Here is a 17,323-nt window from a genome sequence, read left to right as displayed (position 1 = left end):
AAATTTTGACCTTGAGACTTTTCAAACACGAATTCTCCTTTACTTGGAAATTTAATTCTGAGTAAGCTGTTTTCTGAAGAACTGAATATTATATCCCATGGCAGATATCACTACAATAAACGTAAAGCTTAGGCCTCTGTTGCAAAGCATAGCTTTCCTTGTTGGAACTAACCTGCCCCTGATGGCCTTATAAAGGGCCAGTGAAAATATGCATAACTGTACTCTCCCTATAGACCTTTTGACTTAATGCAAAGTTCTCCTTGATCTCTGCCTTAGTTTGGATTTGGAAGCCTAGGCGTTGCTTAGCTGTTTCATGGATTTACAGGGCAAAATGTTGATCTCAGAGGTAGCAGCCATCCATCTGTAGATATTGACAAGTTTGTATGGTTTTATTTTTGAGCTAAAACTATTCCTTATAGTTAGGGTGAAACATTTTCAGTGAGTCAAACATGAAACCAGAATCTCAAGCCGGGGGCAGACTTTAAAGATCATCAAGTTTAATGGTATTGACATTTCTTTTTAAGCAGCAGAACCCTCTCTGCTAAGGAAATCATTCCAGGAAGCTAAATGAGAAAGTTTAGAGTGAGGGTGGGGGTTTGGAATTATCAACAACCACCCAGTCTCTAAGACATACTTTCCCTCCACCCTTTTTTTTTGGGGGGGGGGATGAAAATGAGGCTCAGAGAGGTAAAGCAATTTTCCAAGAAGCACAAAGGAAATTGGTAACAGAGCTAGGCTTTGAGCCCAGGTCTTAGACCAGATTGCCTGACTCCTAGTCCAGTGTTTCTTTTACTAAACCTCACTGCCAATTCTGTACAAATTCATCCAAGCAAATTCTTAAGGTGTTTCCTCTCACTGCTTATCAGGTGAATCATATAAAAAAACAAATCGCATGTAACTGAACATTCATCCATGCATGAGGAACAGTTCTCTTTGCTGCTTGCAGGTCACTATGACAAATGTGTGTTCGCCCTTCGAGAAGAGAACAAGAGTGACATGAACACTGTACTGAACTATATCTTCTCTCACGCTCAAGTCACCAAGAAGAATCTTCTGGTCACAATGCTTATTGTGAGTACCATTTTTCAGAACCTATAAGGATGGTTGATGTGAAGAAAGCATTTCTCCTTCTGAGGTTCTGTGGTCAGAGGAAAAGCTCCTTGTCTTTTGTAATTTGGGGATGAGTGGTGCTTGGGTTGTAGGTGAACAGTTTCTTACCTCTCCCTCTGTCCTTGACCTGAAGGAACCTGCTCCAGTCAGGAGAGGCTTGTTCTGGCTATTGTGTATACAGTCCTGCACAGGAACTCAGACAGATCTCTTGACTCTGCTTAAAGATGCCTTGTGCTTCCCCATCCCTGCTGTCACTCATGACAATAGCTTTAAAATGTTATCTAGCCGGTATACTTTGTCATGATAACTCTTGTTTGTTCCGTGAATATAAGGGCTCTTATGTCCCAAAACTTAAGAACAAAAAACAGTGTTAGAATTTCAGTACTGCCCCTCCCACCAAAGAAATTTAAATTTATTCTGCATCTTCTTTGGGTCCCTTTCTCTTTTACCTACATGGAACTCTAAGCTCAGATTCTTGTACTGGTAGTGGATACATGCTTTTTTCCCCATAGCCTTGTAATATGAGAATTAGTAGAAAGTGGGAAATAGAGGTGAGACTAGTAAATGTGATTAGAATTAATGTACATTTGACCAATGGGTAGAAGTTTTGTGGACTTTGGACTTAAGGATTTTTAAAGATGATTTGTAAGTCCTTCACTCCTAGAGTTTTCCAGTTGAGTTAGTTCTAGGAATCGGAGAACAATAAGACTATTCTTAGCGTCCCCACCCCATGAACAGCTGCATGGCTACTCTTTTTTGGGGACTGAAGTACCTCTTTACTCCTAGAATTTCCTCTCTTGTCCCTTTGTGGAATTAGCATTCTTGGTACCTTGATTCCATCATTACTTCTCGGAGGGGAAAAAAAAAAACTATAAATCATTACTGCTGTTTTTTATTTCATAGTTCAGAATAAAGGGAAACTATCTAGTTCACGTTTCTGGTTAACAATAACACCACAACTTTGTATCTGCCTAGCTGGTTAACTCTCAAAGATATAACTTTTTTTTTAGAATAGCCACTTTTAAAAACATGTAATTACAGGGAGAGTTCATTACATTTGCTACCCTAGAATGGCTAGATGGTAGGGAAATCAGAAGATGCATTTGAAAGGAAAAAAATATGTATCAGCACTATGTAATATTTCAACTTCCCCAAGTGACAGGTTTTGGCAAAGAAGTGCTATTATCTATGGCAATGTGCTGATTTTTTTTTTTCCTCAATCAAAAGAAGGAAGAGATCTCTGAGCAGTTAGTTTTTTTGTTTTTGTTTTATTTCAATACAAGGATTGCTAATTCTCATTTGGATAAAACAGGACTTTCTGGCAGAAAAGAGTAATGAGGAGGGAGTGGAAGAATCTCTCAGTTTGGACCTAAAATGGGGTGTATTTGCCTTTTTAGGGAGCTAATGATGGTGAGTTTTCATTTTATTATGATTCCCTTTTTAAGGACTTAACAGTTTTCTGCACTAAAAATAGACCAAAGCCCAGAATCCTTGGAGCAGCAGAAGAGTAATGATCGTCCAAGACTGTCACTGGGTTTCTTAAATTCTAATTTGTAAGATATAGGGGCTTGGCTCGCTCCTTTTGCGGAGTGATTGTAAGTAACGCTTGCCTTAAGAATCTCATTATTGGAACACGGAGCCATATTTCCTCTGAGAATTCTGGAGTAGCTTTGAGCCGGGGCTGTTCATTTCTCAAGTAATCACGCTGGTGTGATGGAGAGAGAAAATGGCAGCTGTTCGGAGCTCAGGCCTTCAATTTTCTTCAGAGTCCAGTCACTCAAGTGTGTAATTACACGGGGGGTGCTGCAGAGGCGCTGGGCCCTGTCAGAGAACTGGTTTGAAGCTTTGCTTTCTGCTTCTGCCAGTCAGGACAGGCAGAAGCCAATGGGGCTCTGACTTGCTGCTGTTCTTTCTTCCCCACCTTGTCATCCTGCTTACTTCTTACCTGCATGGATGGTACCCAAACTTTCTTTCCAACAGGCTGAGCTCTTTGGAGAAAAGCGCTGTTGTTAGTGTTTGGGTTTGGGTGACTAGGGTGGATGGGGAGGAGTGGGGGAGGGGGAGGAGGAAAAGGTTGAAGATGTGAACGAGAAAGATGGATTTGTCCTTTTCTTTATTTTGGCATTTCACATTTTTCTTAAAAAAACAAAACAAACAAAAACAAAAACTCAACAACCCAAAACTCAGCCAACACAGTAGGATCTGTAGGCTTTTGTATCACTGAATTTCTTTTGAAATATCCGCTGCTTTCACCTTATCGTAGAGATTTGGAAATCAAGAAGTTAACTGATACGCTTGAGCTGAGGACCAGCTAGCCATGTCCTATGCAGCAGGAATGAGAGCTCAAGAGGTGCTCCTTTCTGATCTGATATTACTGAATACCAGATGTGGGTTTCCTCATTCCTTCTTTGGTAATGGTCAGGTCTCACCCCCATCACCCCACCCCACATCTGCATTAATGTTAATGGGTGGTAAAAGCTATTTTACTGGTTTGGCTCACTCTTTATGTAGGTCTCACTGTCTTTTACAGATATCACCTGGACATGGTAGCATTTGAATTCCCCAGCTTGTGTTCTCTGCCACTTCCCCTTTCTCTGCTTACCTTGGCTTCCTGATCGATGGTTATGTGCCCGGCATTTCAGTCTTTGCTTTCTAGAAGTAGGATTGTTGATGGTGTGCTTTGCTGAGCTAGATGATGATTTCTGGGGCTTTTGAACCTACAGGGAGGGATCAAGACAATCAGGCTTCTGTGAATCAGTGTTACAGAATGTGGGCTGCTTCAAGGAAGCCCTCATCCCCTCCAGGCATTAGCATAGCGCCTAGTAGTAACTTGCCTCAAGGACTCTTGAGCAAATTTGTTCTAATCTTTCACTATCTAGAAAGCAGAATACCAAATAAAATGCTAAAGTCCTATCATTTTTCCTCCATTTGGAGGAACATGGTGCCTCGATTAAAACCAAAGTCTGGAAGATCAAATTTATTTTTTTGAAAGCTCTTTTTATTTCTTAAATTTAATTTCATAGGAGGGGCGCCTGGGTGGCTCAGTCATTGGGCGTCTGTCTGCCTTCAGCTCAGGTCATGATCCCAGGGTCCTGGGATCGAGCCCTGTGTCAGGCTCCCTGCTCGGCGGGAAGCCTGCTTCTCCCTCTCTCACTCCCCCTGCTTGTGTTCCTCTCTCGCTGTGTCTCTCTCTGTCAAATAAATAAATAAATAAAATCTTTTAAAAAAATAAAATAATTTCATAGGAAAAAGCTTGGAACATTGTTTACATTTACTTAGAGATACGAGATTATTATTTTTTTTTCTTTTTAAGAGAGAGCTCAAGTGGGGAGGGGCAGAGGGAGAAGGAGAGAGAGAATCTTAATAGATGTGGGGCTCGATCTCACAACCCTGAGATGGAGACCTGAGCTGAAATCAAGAGTTGGACACTTAACCAACTGAGCTACCCAGGTCCCCTTATTTAAGAGATTATTTAGCCAAATTAAGCAGTTTGGCACCAATACAAAGTATCAACATCCTTGTAGCTGTCTAGATAGCAAAGTACATATCCAGTAGCCACCTTGATGCTGAGTAGTCCTCCCCTCACTACTTATATGTTATTTCTGGTATGGTCCACATGAACATGATACAAACCATGCTCCTTATGAGTAATGCTGTGCCTATGAGCCTCTGATTTGGTTTAGATGGGGAGCCTTTCCTTCTTCCTCTTAACATGACTGCAAATAATTTTGTCCAACGTGTAAATAAAGAGTTTTTCTCAGTGAACCCAAGTTTACTGAATAAGGGTGATATTAACAATGTCTTGTTAAACCTGTCCCATGACGTCCTTGGAATGTCAAAAAGTCCAGCTGTGACTGGAAGAAGCTACCAGTCCATTGCTGATTTTGGGATTAGTGCCTCACCCAGCTGAACAATAGTTAATGTCTTGAGAGCATTACACATTAGTCACATTCCATTTTGAATTGCCTTCAAATCTTAGGATGCTAAGATCATGTTGCATTATACTGGGCTCTTCTGGCAGTCAGCTGCATAACTTTGACTATGGTTTTGACACTTAAGCATGTTTGTTATATTTCTGCAAATCTGAAATATGCCCTGTTGTTAGCCACCATCCAGCTTAAGAATAAATATGAGAAATAAGTGTGTGATACACAACCTTAACCATTACTGAATAATTATGTTCACTTTGGCCTACAGATTTATGCAAGTAACCTGTAATCCCAGAATCAGCACGTAGGCTCATTAAAAGAACCTCTTTCTATTGAGGAAGCACATCTATGGACATAGTCACCATTTAATGTCATTGTTACAAAGTATTCACCAGAATTAGATGGTGATGTTGGGCTTCCCATAAGAAGCCTGTCTCTAGGCTAGAGGGCCATAAACTTCCTTCTGGATGTTTGTATCTTCGGATGGTTGGTTCTAAAAAATAGAATGGTCTTTAGTCCCTGGCGGTTTCTTGTAGGACCTGAACATTGTCCAGGTCAAGGACAAGAAAAGGTTGAGAAGGTTACTATATATGTGATTTTCTATTGCCAGTCTTTTTCTAAGTACTCATGATGACAATGGAGAAAATAATATTTGAATGAAAAATCCAAGTCCAGATAAACTAATGGAGGTAGTGGTTTATTGGTACTGTATTTGATGCTTCACATCCCAGAAAGGTCCGGGAAGACTTTTGGTTGGTGATCGTGAATGAATAATTACTTCCCGATTATTTTTTTTAAATCCTCCATAGTTCACTTTTCTTTCAGATACTGTTTCTTTTTCCCTACCCATCTTCTCCTTCCTTTTCTCTTATAGTGGAAAGATGAAACAAGAGTCGTTTTTTTAAAAAGTGGTTTTGTATGTTAAGTTAGAACATGACCTATAGTTAGACAAGAGGATAGCTCCATTTTTATGTGTGTATTTTAGTTTAATCTCAAAAGGTAAACCTGGATTTCCTTTCAAGGGAAAACATTCCATATCAAAGCTGTTGTGCTGATACAAGTAGGTAGCTAATGTTCTTACTCTGTCACGTCGGCTTTTGTTGCTAGATGTTGAGACTTGAGTCTGGCTGTTTGCAGAGAAGCTGAGTTTTATTACTTAGGACACCTGTTAGGTTTTTAGATCTTTCAGTGAGTCTTTCTGATGAATGGAGTAAGTAAATATTCCTCAGAAAGGAATATTTATCTCTATTAGGAACATTGGGAAAAGAGGGATTTGGTAGGAAAAACTTGTCTTGGTTTCCCTATCCACTGTTAACCTGTCTGTTCTTCTGTCTTCCTGTGGTCTTGTCCCTGGTGATTTTACATACTCCTTTGAAATTCTCTTTAGCTCCATAGTTCTCAACAAAAGATGCAACCTAGTTGCATTTTCTCCCTCCTTTTTTCTTTTATGCCCTAGGGTAGGTGGAGAGGCCCTCTGGTCTTTGGACTCCATGCTCAATCGAACCCTGGATTTATAGTCACCTTTTAGCCGCTTCTCCCCTCCCCTCAGATCAGTGAATTCCCTGAACTAAACAGGTGAATCTTCCCACTCAGATCAGTGAATTCCCTGTGTTCAACAGGTAAAAACAATACGTGCACTTCCTTAATTATAAATCCTATCATGTGTTTTACGACTCTGGACATTTGGAGTAGACTTCTGGTTGGTGGGTTGGAGAACCAGAAAGTATTTCCTGTTTCAAAATGTTTGAGAAGGGACATCTTGGTGGCCCGGTTGGTTGAACATTCAACTCTTGGTTTTGGCTCAGGTCATGATCTTGGGGCCGTGAAATCGAGTCCCACGTTGGACTCCGCGCTCAGCGTGGAGTCTGCTTGAGATTTCTTTTCTGTTTCTCTCTCAAATAAATAAATATATAAAATATTTTTAAAAAGAAAAAAAAAATGAAAACTTCTTCCCAGCATGGTGGTGCTGAGTACTCCAAAACTGTTTACCCTGTGATGTGGAAGGTAGTAGGGGTTGTGGAAAAGGTGTTTTGGGAAATGCATATCTGCCCTAAAAGCCGAAAGCCTCAAACTTTTGTTTATACTGTTGTGATAAAGGGACTATAAAGAGTATGCCTGAGATGAGGAAGGTAAGTATGACATGGAGATTATTCAGGAAAAAGGCTGATAATCAAGGTAGGAAGAAAATCAAAAGACAGCAGCAAGTAAGCCTTTGGGGATCTGGTCATCTTTCATGTCCTGTTGGTAGTAGAGGGAGAATAAAAATTCACTATAAAGGCAATTATTTCAAACTCCAAGTAGAGGAACTGTGCCTAAACGTGTATATTTTATGTGGTATGGTGTTAGGAACTTCTATAAATAGCTCTGTAAATTTCAGAAAAGGACAGACATTTATAAAAACCACATCTGCAGTTTTCTCAGTTTAGATGAAAATTACATGGATAATGGATGAATTTAGGGAATGAACTAATATTCCGCTGGAGAAGAAGCATTTTTCTCAAAATATGATAGAGATTTTTTCTTAGGAAATTTTAACTTTTAGGAGAGGAAGGACCCAATTGAATAAACCCATGGACTATATAATAGGAGCTTGGTTTTTCCCTCTAATCCATCTAAGGATTCACCAGGTTTAGTTATCCTGGAATGATTCTTGGTACAGCAAGAGGATAAATGATTTCAGGTATAGAATTGTCAGCATATGAGATGGTGTTTTTATTTAGTGTGTGTTTTTAAATGAATAATTTGTTCTTGTGCTTCTGTTTTGCACCCTCCTGGGATACTGAACATTTGGTGTGTGGAATGAAAACCACCAGGAGTGGTTCCTTTTGCTTTATTCTGCCTTCTTTCCAAAAGTGGGAGAGGGAACAGGAAAGCCTTTAGTCCCCATATTATTTAAAATCTCTTACAACTCTGAGGCCTCATCTGTTATTTTTTACTCAGAATCCCCTGACCCCTTTTAATGGTCTCCGATGATTTCTTCTGTGTGTTGAAAGTACAGTGTCAATTTGTAAAGGAATTCACTAGGCATTTTGAATACGAATGACTGAGGGATTTGGGTTTCTCCTTTGCAGTGACTTCCTCTGGGATCTTCTTGACCACATTGTTTGGGATAAAAATAACAAGAACTTTGCATTTTCTTATGAATCCAGCTATGTTTACTTTGGTTTTGTCCCCTTTTCCTATTTCAGAGTTCTAGCCACAGTTCTTTTTAATGTGGATGTGTATATGTTTTTCACACTAACAATTAGGACCAACTGTGCGGACGGGACCCTACTCTCACTGATGAGCTGCTGAATATCCTCACAGAGCTAACTCAACTTAGTAAGACCACCAATGCCAAAGTGGCACTTCGAGCACGCCAGGTAAAGACATATGTTGATGATCTTGAGAGAGAAACGGTTTTCACAGATTGGGTGGTCTTAGAAACAGTGAGCTTTTACTCAGTCGCCTGACAAAGATTGTGCAATTTTCTACGTTATGTCTTCTCTTTGCCCTCAGAACAAATGTTTTCATGTAGTATGTTTTTTAAAGAGAAAGGAAAACATTCACATTGAGTCTCTTTAAAATAGAATTCTTTTTCCCCCTTATAAAATTCTGTTACCATTTCCTACCTTTCTAGGAGCCTTGCAATAGTAAACCAGGATCACGTGGAGGAAAGGAAGCTAAGGGACGGCAATAAACTCAATATTTTTCACTTCCCAAAGGGAGCTTAGAAGCACGTGAAAACTTTTTTAAGTGTGTAGGAAAAAATCAAGTGTGGAAAGCAGAAAGATAATGCAATGAATCTGAGGTGCTAGCAATCAGAACAACCCTGGAGAACTCTGGTTAGTTTCACCCTGTAGTCTTCATTTCCATTCCAAAAGGTTTCAGCAGGGAAGCCAAGAAGTGGTGCTCCCTGTTTCAGTGCATGGGCATTGACAAGGAAGCAGCATTTGAAGCTGTTCAGTGACCTTCTGCTTTCTCCACAATTGTATCCATGTCACTGAGCTACTCAAAGTTACTGAACCTCTCAGTGACCTGCTGAGACTATTCAGGTCCCACCGTGTCCCTGTGTGTTTGTGACGCTGCTCCTCAAATGCATTGGTGTTACATCCCGACACCTTCTCCTCGATACCAAGTACCTGGGGCGGTCAGAGCAGCTTTTCCTAGTCCTTCTTTCTACTTCAGAGTTGCAAAAGCCTAGCTCTGTTGCCTCCACCTTCCCCACAGCTGCTCCCTGCCAGACCTGATTCCCAATTAACAGCTAGTCACGCAGTCCCCAGGACTAGCAGCTTTGCAATGGTAAATCATATGCACTGAGGGAACTTGATTGAAGCTGTTTTCTCTCCCTCCCCCGATCCCCCCATGGGAAATTGCCCACAATGCAAATCATGGTGAGAGTCAACCGAGATGCAGTATTTGGTGGCATTGGCTTTATGTTCCAGGACCTAGAAGTTGTTCCACTTGGTCTCTGTTTTATCTTTGATGCCTGCACTTACAGATTTATATTTATTGCTTTTGTATCAGAGCTGCCTAATAGGAGGCTAGAATAATCACTCCCTCAGGAACTTATGCCTCTTATTTTGCTCTCATTCTAGGTTCTTATTGCCTCCCATTTGCCATCATACGAGCTTCGCCATAACCAAGTAGAGTCCATCTTCCTTTCAGCAATTGACATGTACGGACATCAGTTTTGCATTGAGAACCTGCAGGTATACATGTGGTCCTTTTCTACCACTGTGGTAGAAACAGTAAAACAATAAAGTTGTCCCCTTTATTCCCAAGCATGATTTAATTAATCGGTCTATTTTGATTTTCTGTGGTAGTGAAATTTCATGCCTTGACTTTATAAAATGTTGTATACTTACGATATTTTTTTCATAAAACTGCTGTTTTGTAGTTGAACTTAAAAATCAGATAGGCCTGCCTTGTTAGACATGTTCTGTTGAAGTCTTTACCTCTTGTGTTTTTTATCCAGAAAGTATTCTGGGCTAGAATTAAGTGGTCGCACTGGTTGATGTCTGGTATTTGAGTCGGATGTGTAAATAGGTAGTTGTTAGTCTTCTAGAGACAAAACTACTTAAGTCATTTAAGTTTCATTTTATGATAATGCTTACTAGTAAGCTTTATACAGAGCCACTTTTATAGAAGAGTATTGGCTAATTTTACTACTAATTGGAAGGACCTTGACTATCACTTTTTTGACAACATCGTTTTCTCAGGAATGACATTCTATTTTTCTACCTGTAAATAAGAGTAATACTGTTCTGTCTAGCCAAGGGAGTCTTCAGGCTTTCTGTCAGATTTTCTTCTGGAGAACATAGAGAGGAGGAAAGGATGTTTTTGTTTACTTGGTTCATAGTTGAAATAGAGGGTTTCAACTGGGGTCCAAATCTGTGGTTTACTGTAGTGGAGGGTTGAGACAATATTTGAGTTGTTGACTACAGATATATGTCAGAAAGGATATTAATATGGTCATTAATAATGTGTTGTTAGTGTATTACTTTTAAGAATTTTACATATATTAATTCTGATGCTCACAACAGACCCATGAGGATAGGTATCATTATTTTCCCCATTTTGTAGCTAAGGAAGCTGGGGCACAAAGAAGGTAAGTTCATACATGACATCTGTAGACAGAATTCTTGGGTTACTGAGTGCTTCAGAATGCTAAATATTGTGCACTGAAATCGGTCTCTTTTGGATGTAGTGGTTCAAGCTTGTCTCTGTGCCTTCCAGAAACTCATCTTGTCTGAAACATCTATTTTTGACGTCCTCCCAAACTTCTTCTATCACAGCAACCAGGTAGTGAGGATGGCAGCTCTGGAGGTGAGCTTTCATAGCAACACGATGTGACCTTTTTCTTGGTTTCTAGCTGATTTCTTCTGTCCACTTGGCTACTGTATCAGTCCTTTTTATTTGGCCTTAAGGTTGGTGCTTTACAGTCTTCTTTTCCCCTGAAACAAAGACTTGCTTTACTCAAGTGTTTCAGCTGAACTAATCACCACTTCTGGGCTCCAATCACGGGAAAATAGCTGCCAGCGTTTTTCAATAGTCTCTACTTTCCAGATATTTGAATTCTCTCATTTCATAATAAATCAGAATTCCCTATAAAACAATAAGTAAAAAAACATGGCTGACCAGAACATGTACCATTTTGTGATTTGGGCCAAATAAAATGGATTTTAGTTATCTTCTGAATTTTCAGGCAGCACCTTGTGCTGTGCACCTTGTGCACTTTATTTAACACAGCATCACTACAATCTGTTGCAGGCTCCTTTGGGTTACTTTTTATTTGTATTCTGTGGGTAGAATATAATGTATCGTACTCAGTAAATACCAAATTTTAAAAATATCTAAGTATCTCAGAGTGCTTTCATGTCATTTAATGAGAAATCTTATATACCTCACATGATGATAGAATCCCACGTAGCATTTTCTGTGCGTGGCAAATTGGCTGCGAAGTGCACAAGGTCAGACTGATGGTTTTTGCTGAGATGGAGCCTGTTGCTGTTTCTTTTAACTCTTGAGTCAAGTTAGTACTTGTGAGATACTATGTCACATTATGTCTTACTGCTCTTGCCTACGGTTTGGGGGATATGAGTAATCTAAAATAATTCGGGGCAGTGGGAAAACAAAGATAAAGGATAGTGAAAGAGTTGAAGTGTCTCTGTCTTCTGCCTTCATTCCGCAGGTGGCTCAGAACCAGTACCTCTCATTTTTCTCGCTGCTTGCTTATATCTTCTGTTGGGATGATTGTGCGCAATGAGTTAGTAGTTGTGATTCTATATGCTCGCTTTTACTAATGATCAAACCTTCTCCTGAGTTTGGGTTAGTGTGAAAGGTTTATGGCCCAGCCAGAGGTATCCAGCAGAGGCAGGGCAGTTTTATTTCCATTTATAGTCACGGGTATAGTTTTAAGACTTTAGCTTTATTAATTGAAGCAAGTTATTTATGTTCAGAGCCTTCTTCTACATTGCATACCTCTTCTCAGGAGTATCCTTTTCCTGGACTAAGCATTTCTTAGTTTTTGTTTTCGAAGTGTATTTACTGAGGATTACTTTTTGACCAGGTTTATGTTCGAAGGGCTTATATTGCCTATGAACTTAACAGTGTACAACATCGCCAGCTTAAGGACAACACCTGTGTGGTGGAATTCCAGTTCATGCTGCCCACATCTCATCCAAACAGGTGAGTTTGAACTGGGACGTGCTTCTGAGCCAGCCAGAGATGTATCAGGAGAGTTAAGAGGAGTAATATATGTGACAATTCCATGCATTTTTGGTTTTGGCTAGAAACATAGAGCAGAAAATGAACACATTTAAATCATGAGAGAAGAGCCTCTTGGTACCTACTTTTTTTTTTTAATCTTTGAGTCTACTTAAGATAAAAATTTGAGGGTTGCCTGGGTGGCTCAGTTGGTTGAGCAGCTGCCTTTGGCTCAGGTCATGACCTCAGGGTCCTGGGATCGAGCCCCACCTTAGGCTCCCTGCTCAGCAGGGAGTCTGCTTCTCCCTCTGCCCCTCCCCACCACTTGTGCTCATGCATTGTGTGCTCTATGTCCCTCTCAAATAAATAAAATCTTAAAAAAAATAAAAAATAAAAATTTGAGGATTACTCCATCATTCATGTTTCCTTGTATTATGTCATTGAGGAAAACATAGTTCTTTTCTTTTTTCAGGTCAGAATTTACTGGCATTTTATTTGCTGGAACTTTGCTAGAAAAATCACTTTTTTTAGCAGTTTAAGTCAAACAGTTGGAACATGAAAATATCTTGGGTGGGGGTGCCTAGGTGGCTTGGTTAGTTAAGCATCTGACTCTTTTTTTTTTTTTTTAAGATTTTATTTATTTATTTGACAGAGGGAGACATCGAGAGAGGGAACATAAGCAGGGGGCGTGGGAGAGGGAGAAGCGGGCTTTCTGCTGAGCAGGGAGCCTGATGCGGGGCTCGATCCTGGGACCCTGGGATCATGACCTGAGCCGAAGGCAGACGCTTAACGACTGAGCCACCCAGGCGCCTCTAAGCATCTGACTCGATCTCAGTTCAGGTCTTGATCTCAAGGTCATGAATTCAAGCCCTGAGCTGGAGCCTACCTAAAAAAAAGAAAAGAAAAGAAGTTGGCTGGAATGCTTTTCTTTTCTATATATTTGTTATAGGTTAATTGAAACTTAAATCAGGTTTTAAAAATCACAGTTCAGAAGCAAACTGAAATTCAACTAAACTATATAATTAAGCCATGCTAATTCCATTATTTTTCCTTTCCTAAGCCGTTTAAGAAGTAAAATGTACATACAGAAATTTATTTTAGTATTGCTTTGGTTTTAAGATGAAACTACTTTATCTTGTACACTGATTTATTTTTAAAGTATTCTGAGGCAGTGAAAACTGAGGAATCCCACCCACACATATGTTCATCCCCTCCTGTATTTTCATTCTTTTTAGTAATACCATAGGAAATATAAATACCACAGCCAATCATAAGCTGCCCCCCTCCATTTCTTCTTTATGGGCTTTGGTTCTTCACTTTGTATTACAAAGTACTGTGTCTTCGGGGATCCTTAGTTATAGACAACAGAAATGGTTTTGTTCTGAATTGCTACTTCACCCAAAGCAATAGAAACCATTCCTAGAGACAAAGAAGTCTGTGTTGAGACTTTTGGCCACTGGATGCCACTGTTGATCCAGCAGAGGCCAGCAGATGAGCAGAGGCATCTTCAGAAAAAGTACTTCTCTTCTTTGTCTCAGAAGATCCTTTCACATCTCTACCTCAAAAATACCTTATGGCTGGCAGAGAAAAGCATATATCCTTGATTTAGCAAGCATCTCTTGGTACATTTTTGCCTCCATGGATTTCAGAATCTCATTTTCTAGAAACGAATGGTTGTCCTTCAGCGAGCGGCAGAGTACTCACGGCACACATGGGCTCAGCACTCCGTCGTCTTTCTTCTCCTGCATTCCTTGAATAATTGTAGAGAACTACATGCTATACTTAATGCTCTTTGTAATTCTCAGGACATTCTCCTTTTCTTCCTGCTTTCTACTACCTCTTCCCTGTGGGCAGTGATTTGTAGTCATGCTGCAGAGCTGCTTCTGATTTCCTTCCCTCCTCATTGCTCCCCTTGTCTTTCTGAATTGCTCTCCCTGTCCTACTTTTTATTTGAGGCTACGTGTCCAGTTTGGTGAAGGAAAGTCGACTGGAAAATGAGAGAAATGCTTCTTAACTGTTTGTTAAGAAATCTTATTCACCTTTCCATCTCAAGGATATGAATCTTGGTTATTCCTGGTATGGCTTCAAAACTTGGATGCTTGTCCCTCCGAGCATCTGAGGTATACACATCCCTATGGATAAAGACCAGACTTGAATAGAACTGTGATCCTGTTTTCTCTCTCCAGTCTTCCGTGGTTGTATGTATATGAAATTGTAAACTGCTAGATTATTGTTAGTAGTATTAACAGTAGTACTAGTACTATAGATATAAAGGTGAAGATGAGGACAAGTAAAGGAGGATAGGTAAAATAATCCTTGTGAAAACCAGAAAAATGTTAAAATTGCTTTAATGCTTTTTTAGATCTAAAGTCCTTTTGTTAGCTTAGGAATGTAAGATGCTATCAGATTTAATCACCGAATGATATATCCAATTATAGAGTATGGCTTTTTCACTGAATTATAGATTTGCTACTTGAATTTAGTTTTTTTAAGATTTTATATTTTCTTACAAATGTTTTTGTTACAATTTGAAGTTATGACTTCATTCTGACACCAACTGGTGTGCTGCCAATTCAATTCTGATGCTAACCACCTGAGTTAGATCAGATAACACAAGTTAAGGGCTCAATCCTTCACAAAACTGTCCCTACTTCAGATCGGGCCACAAGTGGGGTTCCCAAGCCACCTATGCTCCTGACCAACTGGCTACAAATTTGGGGTTTCCCATGACCCCATCCAGTTTAATAATCCACTAGAACAACTTACAGAAATCAGAAAGCACTATACTTATGAACACAGTTTTATCATAAAGGACACAGATCAGAACCAGCCAAACGAAGAGACCCTTGGAGTAAAGTCTGGGTGGGTGCTTTCCTGTTCTTTCCCTTTGGAATCAGGTACTCATCCTCATAGCATATCAGTATGTTCACCAACCACAAAATTCTATTAAAGTTCAGTGTCCAGAGTTTTTATCAGGCTTTCATTACAGTGGCATGATTGATCGAATCACAGATCACATTAAACTCAATCTCTAATCCCTCTCCCTTCCCCAGAGGTCTAGCTGGCTCAAAGCCCCCTACCCTCTAATCACATGGATGGTTTTTCTAGTGGGAAACCCTGAGCTGAGTTATCTCATCTCTTAGCATAAACTGAGGTGTAATCCAAGAGGCATGTGAATAATGAAGATACTTCTGTTTCTTTTGAGAAATTACAGGAATTTAGAATCTCTCTCCCAGGAAGCAGGGACAAAGGCCTGTCAAATTCTTTATAATAGGCCAACTCATCTTATAAAAGAATTCTAGGGTCTCTTAATTTTAAAGATTTTATTTATTTTTATTTTAGAGTGCCCACAAGCTGGGGGAGGGGCAGAAGGAGAGAGGATCTCAAGCAGACTCTGTGCTTAGCACAGAGCCTGACGTGGGGCTTGATCCCACAATCCTGAGATCATGACCCCAGCCGAAACCAAATGTAGGACACTCAACCAACTGAGCCACACAGGTGCCCAAGGGTCTCTTAATTTTAACTAGTTTTGAGGCAAGTTCCAACTTTTTTCCCCACCTCTGGTACTATTGTTCTTTCCTATTATTGTTTTGAACAAGCAGGCAATGCGCATACTGGTTTTTATTCTACAGAAGTAAGTTACAGGAGATGATCTATCAGTGTCTATTCCACTCCCAATCTCCTAAGGCACAAGGACACAATTATGTCCACTAACCTCTAGACTAATGATTCTCAGAATTATTTTGGAAATATTTTTAAAATACTGACTACCAAGATTCTAATTTTTTTTTTTTTTAAGATTTTATTTATTTATTTGAGAGAATGAGATAGAGCGTGAGAAGAGGGAGGGTCAGAGGGAGAAGCAGACTCCCTGCCGAGCAGGGAGCCCGATGCGGGACTCGATCCCGGGACTTCAGGATCATGACCTGAGCCGAAGGCAGTCGCCCAACCAACTGAGCCACCCAGGTGCCCCAAGATTCTAATTTATTTTAAACCAAACTCCAGGGGACCACTCTTTGAAAATTGTGATGAGCACCTGCAGTTAAGGATCATTGCTACTAGATCAGCAGTGTCCAATAGAAATACAATGCAAAGCCATGGATGTTAAATTCTGTTTTTTGTTGGCCCCATTTAAAAGGGAAGAAGAAATGGATAAGGGGTGCCTGGGTCAGTCAGTTAAGTGTCTGCCTTCGGCTCAGGTCGTGATCTCAGCATCCAGGGATCGAGTCCCGGGTCGGGCTCCTTGCTCAGCGGGAAGCCTGCTTCTCCCTCTCCCCGCCCCCCGCTGTCTTTCCTCTCTCTCTCTCTCTCTCTCTCTCTCTATCAAATAGACAAATTTAAAAAATCTTTAAAAAAAGAAACATAAAATTACCTTTAACAACATTTTCTTTAACCCATCATATCCAAAATACCATTTAAATATGTAGTAAAAAATTGAGATACTTTATTCTTCATACTCAGTCTTTGAAAGTTAGTGTATTTTATACATATAACATTTCTCTATACAGATTAGCCATATTTCAAGCACTTCATAGCCACATAGACAGCTCAACTCTAGACCAAAAATTAATTAGGACAATCACACTGAGCCCTCTTTTTATTTTATGTTAATGGTAGTGCCCCTGGGATGGATTTAAAAAAAGAAAACAAAACAAAAACCTCTTATGTTTCTTGTTCTTAATAGCTACAGGAATTATCCATACCTGATACTATAGGTATTCTACTACAATATTTTATGCATGTTTTAAAAATTACTCAGTGAGAACAGAGAGCAAGCATATGAATATACATATTTTACTTATCAATGCAAAACAGAATTTTACAATATTTTTCCCAGTTGGGGTTAACAAACCAAAAATTCTTGGGGGAGAAAACAGATACATTCTTTTTTTTTTTTTAAGATTTTATTTATTTATTTGAGAGAGAGAATGAGAGAGAGCACATGAGAGGGGTTAGGGTCAGAGAAAGAAGCAGACTCCCTGCCTAGCAGGGAGCCCGATGCGGGACTCGATCCAGGGACTCCAGGATCATGACCTGAGCCGAAGGCAGTCGCTTAACGAACTGAGCCACCCAGGCACCCCGAAAACAGATACATT

At 39.9% G+C, this 17,323-nt stretch overlaps 1 protein-coding gene across 1 annotated transcript in view; it reads left to right on the top strand.

The window, feature by feature from the left end:
- The window catches only part of ACACA (acetyl-CoA carboxylase alpha), a 236,136-nt gene that overhangs the window by 94,798 nt on the left and 124,015 nt on the right, over window positions 1-17,323 (top strand). Inside the window, exons 25-29 of the mRNA XM_081805979.1 lie at window positions 947-1,071; window positions 8,288-8,401; window positions 9,617-9,730; window positions 10,758-10,847; window positions 12,091-12,209. Of these exons, the coding sequence (XP_081662105.1) occupies window positions 947-1,071; window positions 8,288-8,401; window positions 9,617-9,730; window positions 10,758-10,847; window positions 12,091-12,209 (562 nt within the window). The remainder of the gene's footprint in view (window positions 1-946; window positions 1,072-8,287; window positions 8,402-9,616; window positions 9,731-10,757; window positions 10,848-12,090; window positions 12,210-17,323) is intronic.

This window comes from Leptonychotes weddellii, chromosome 15 (assembly GCF_054177405.1).
Source record: "Leptonychotes weddellii isolate Sample4059 chromosome 15, ASM5417740v2, whole genome shotgun sequence".
Lineage (NCBI taxonomy): Eukaryota > Metazoa > Chordata > Mammalia > Carnivora > Phocidae > Leptonychotes > Leptonychotes weddellii.
This window is presented reverse-complemented; position numbering and strand designations above follow the sequence as displayed.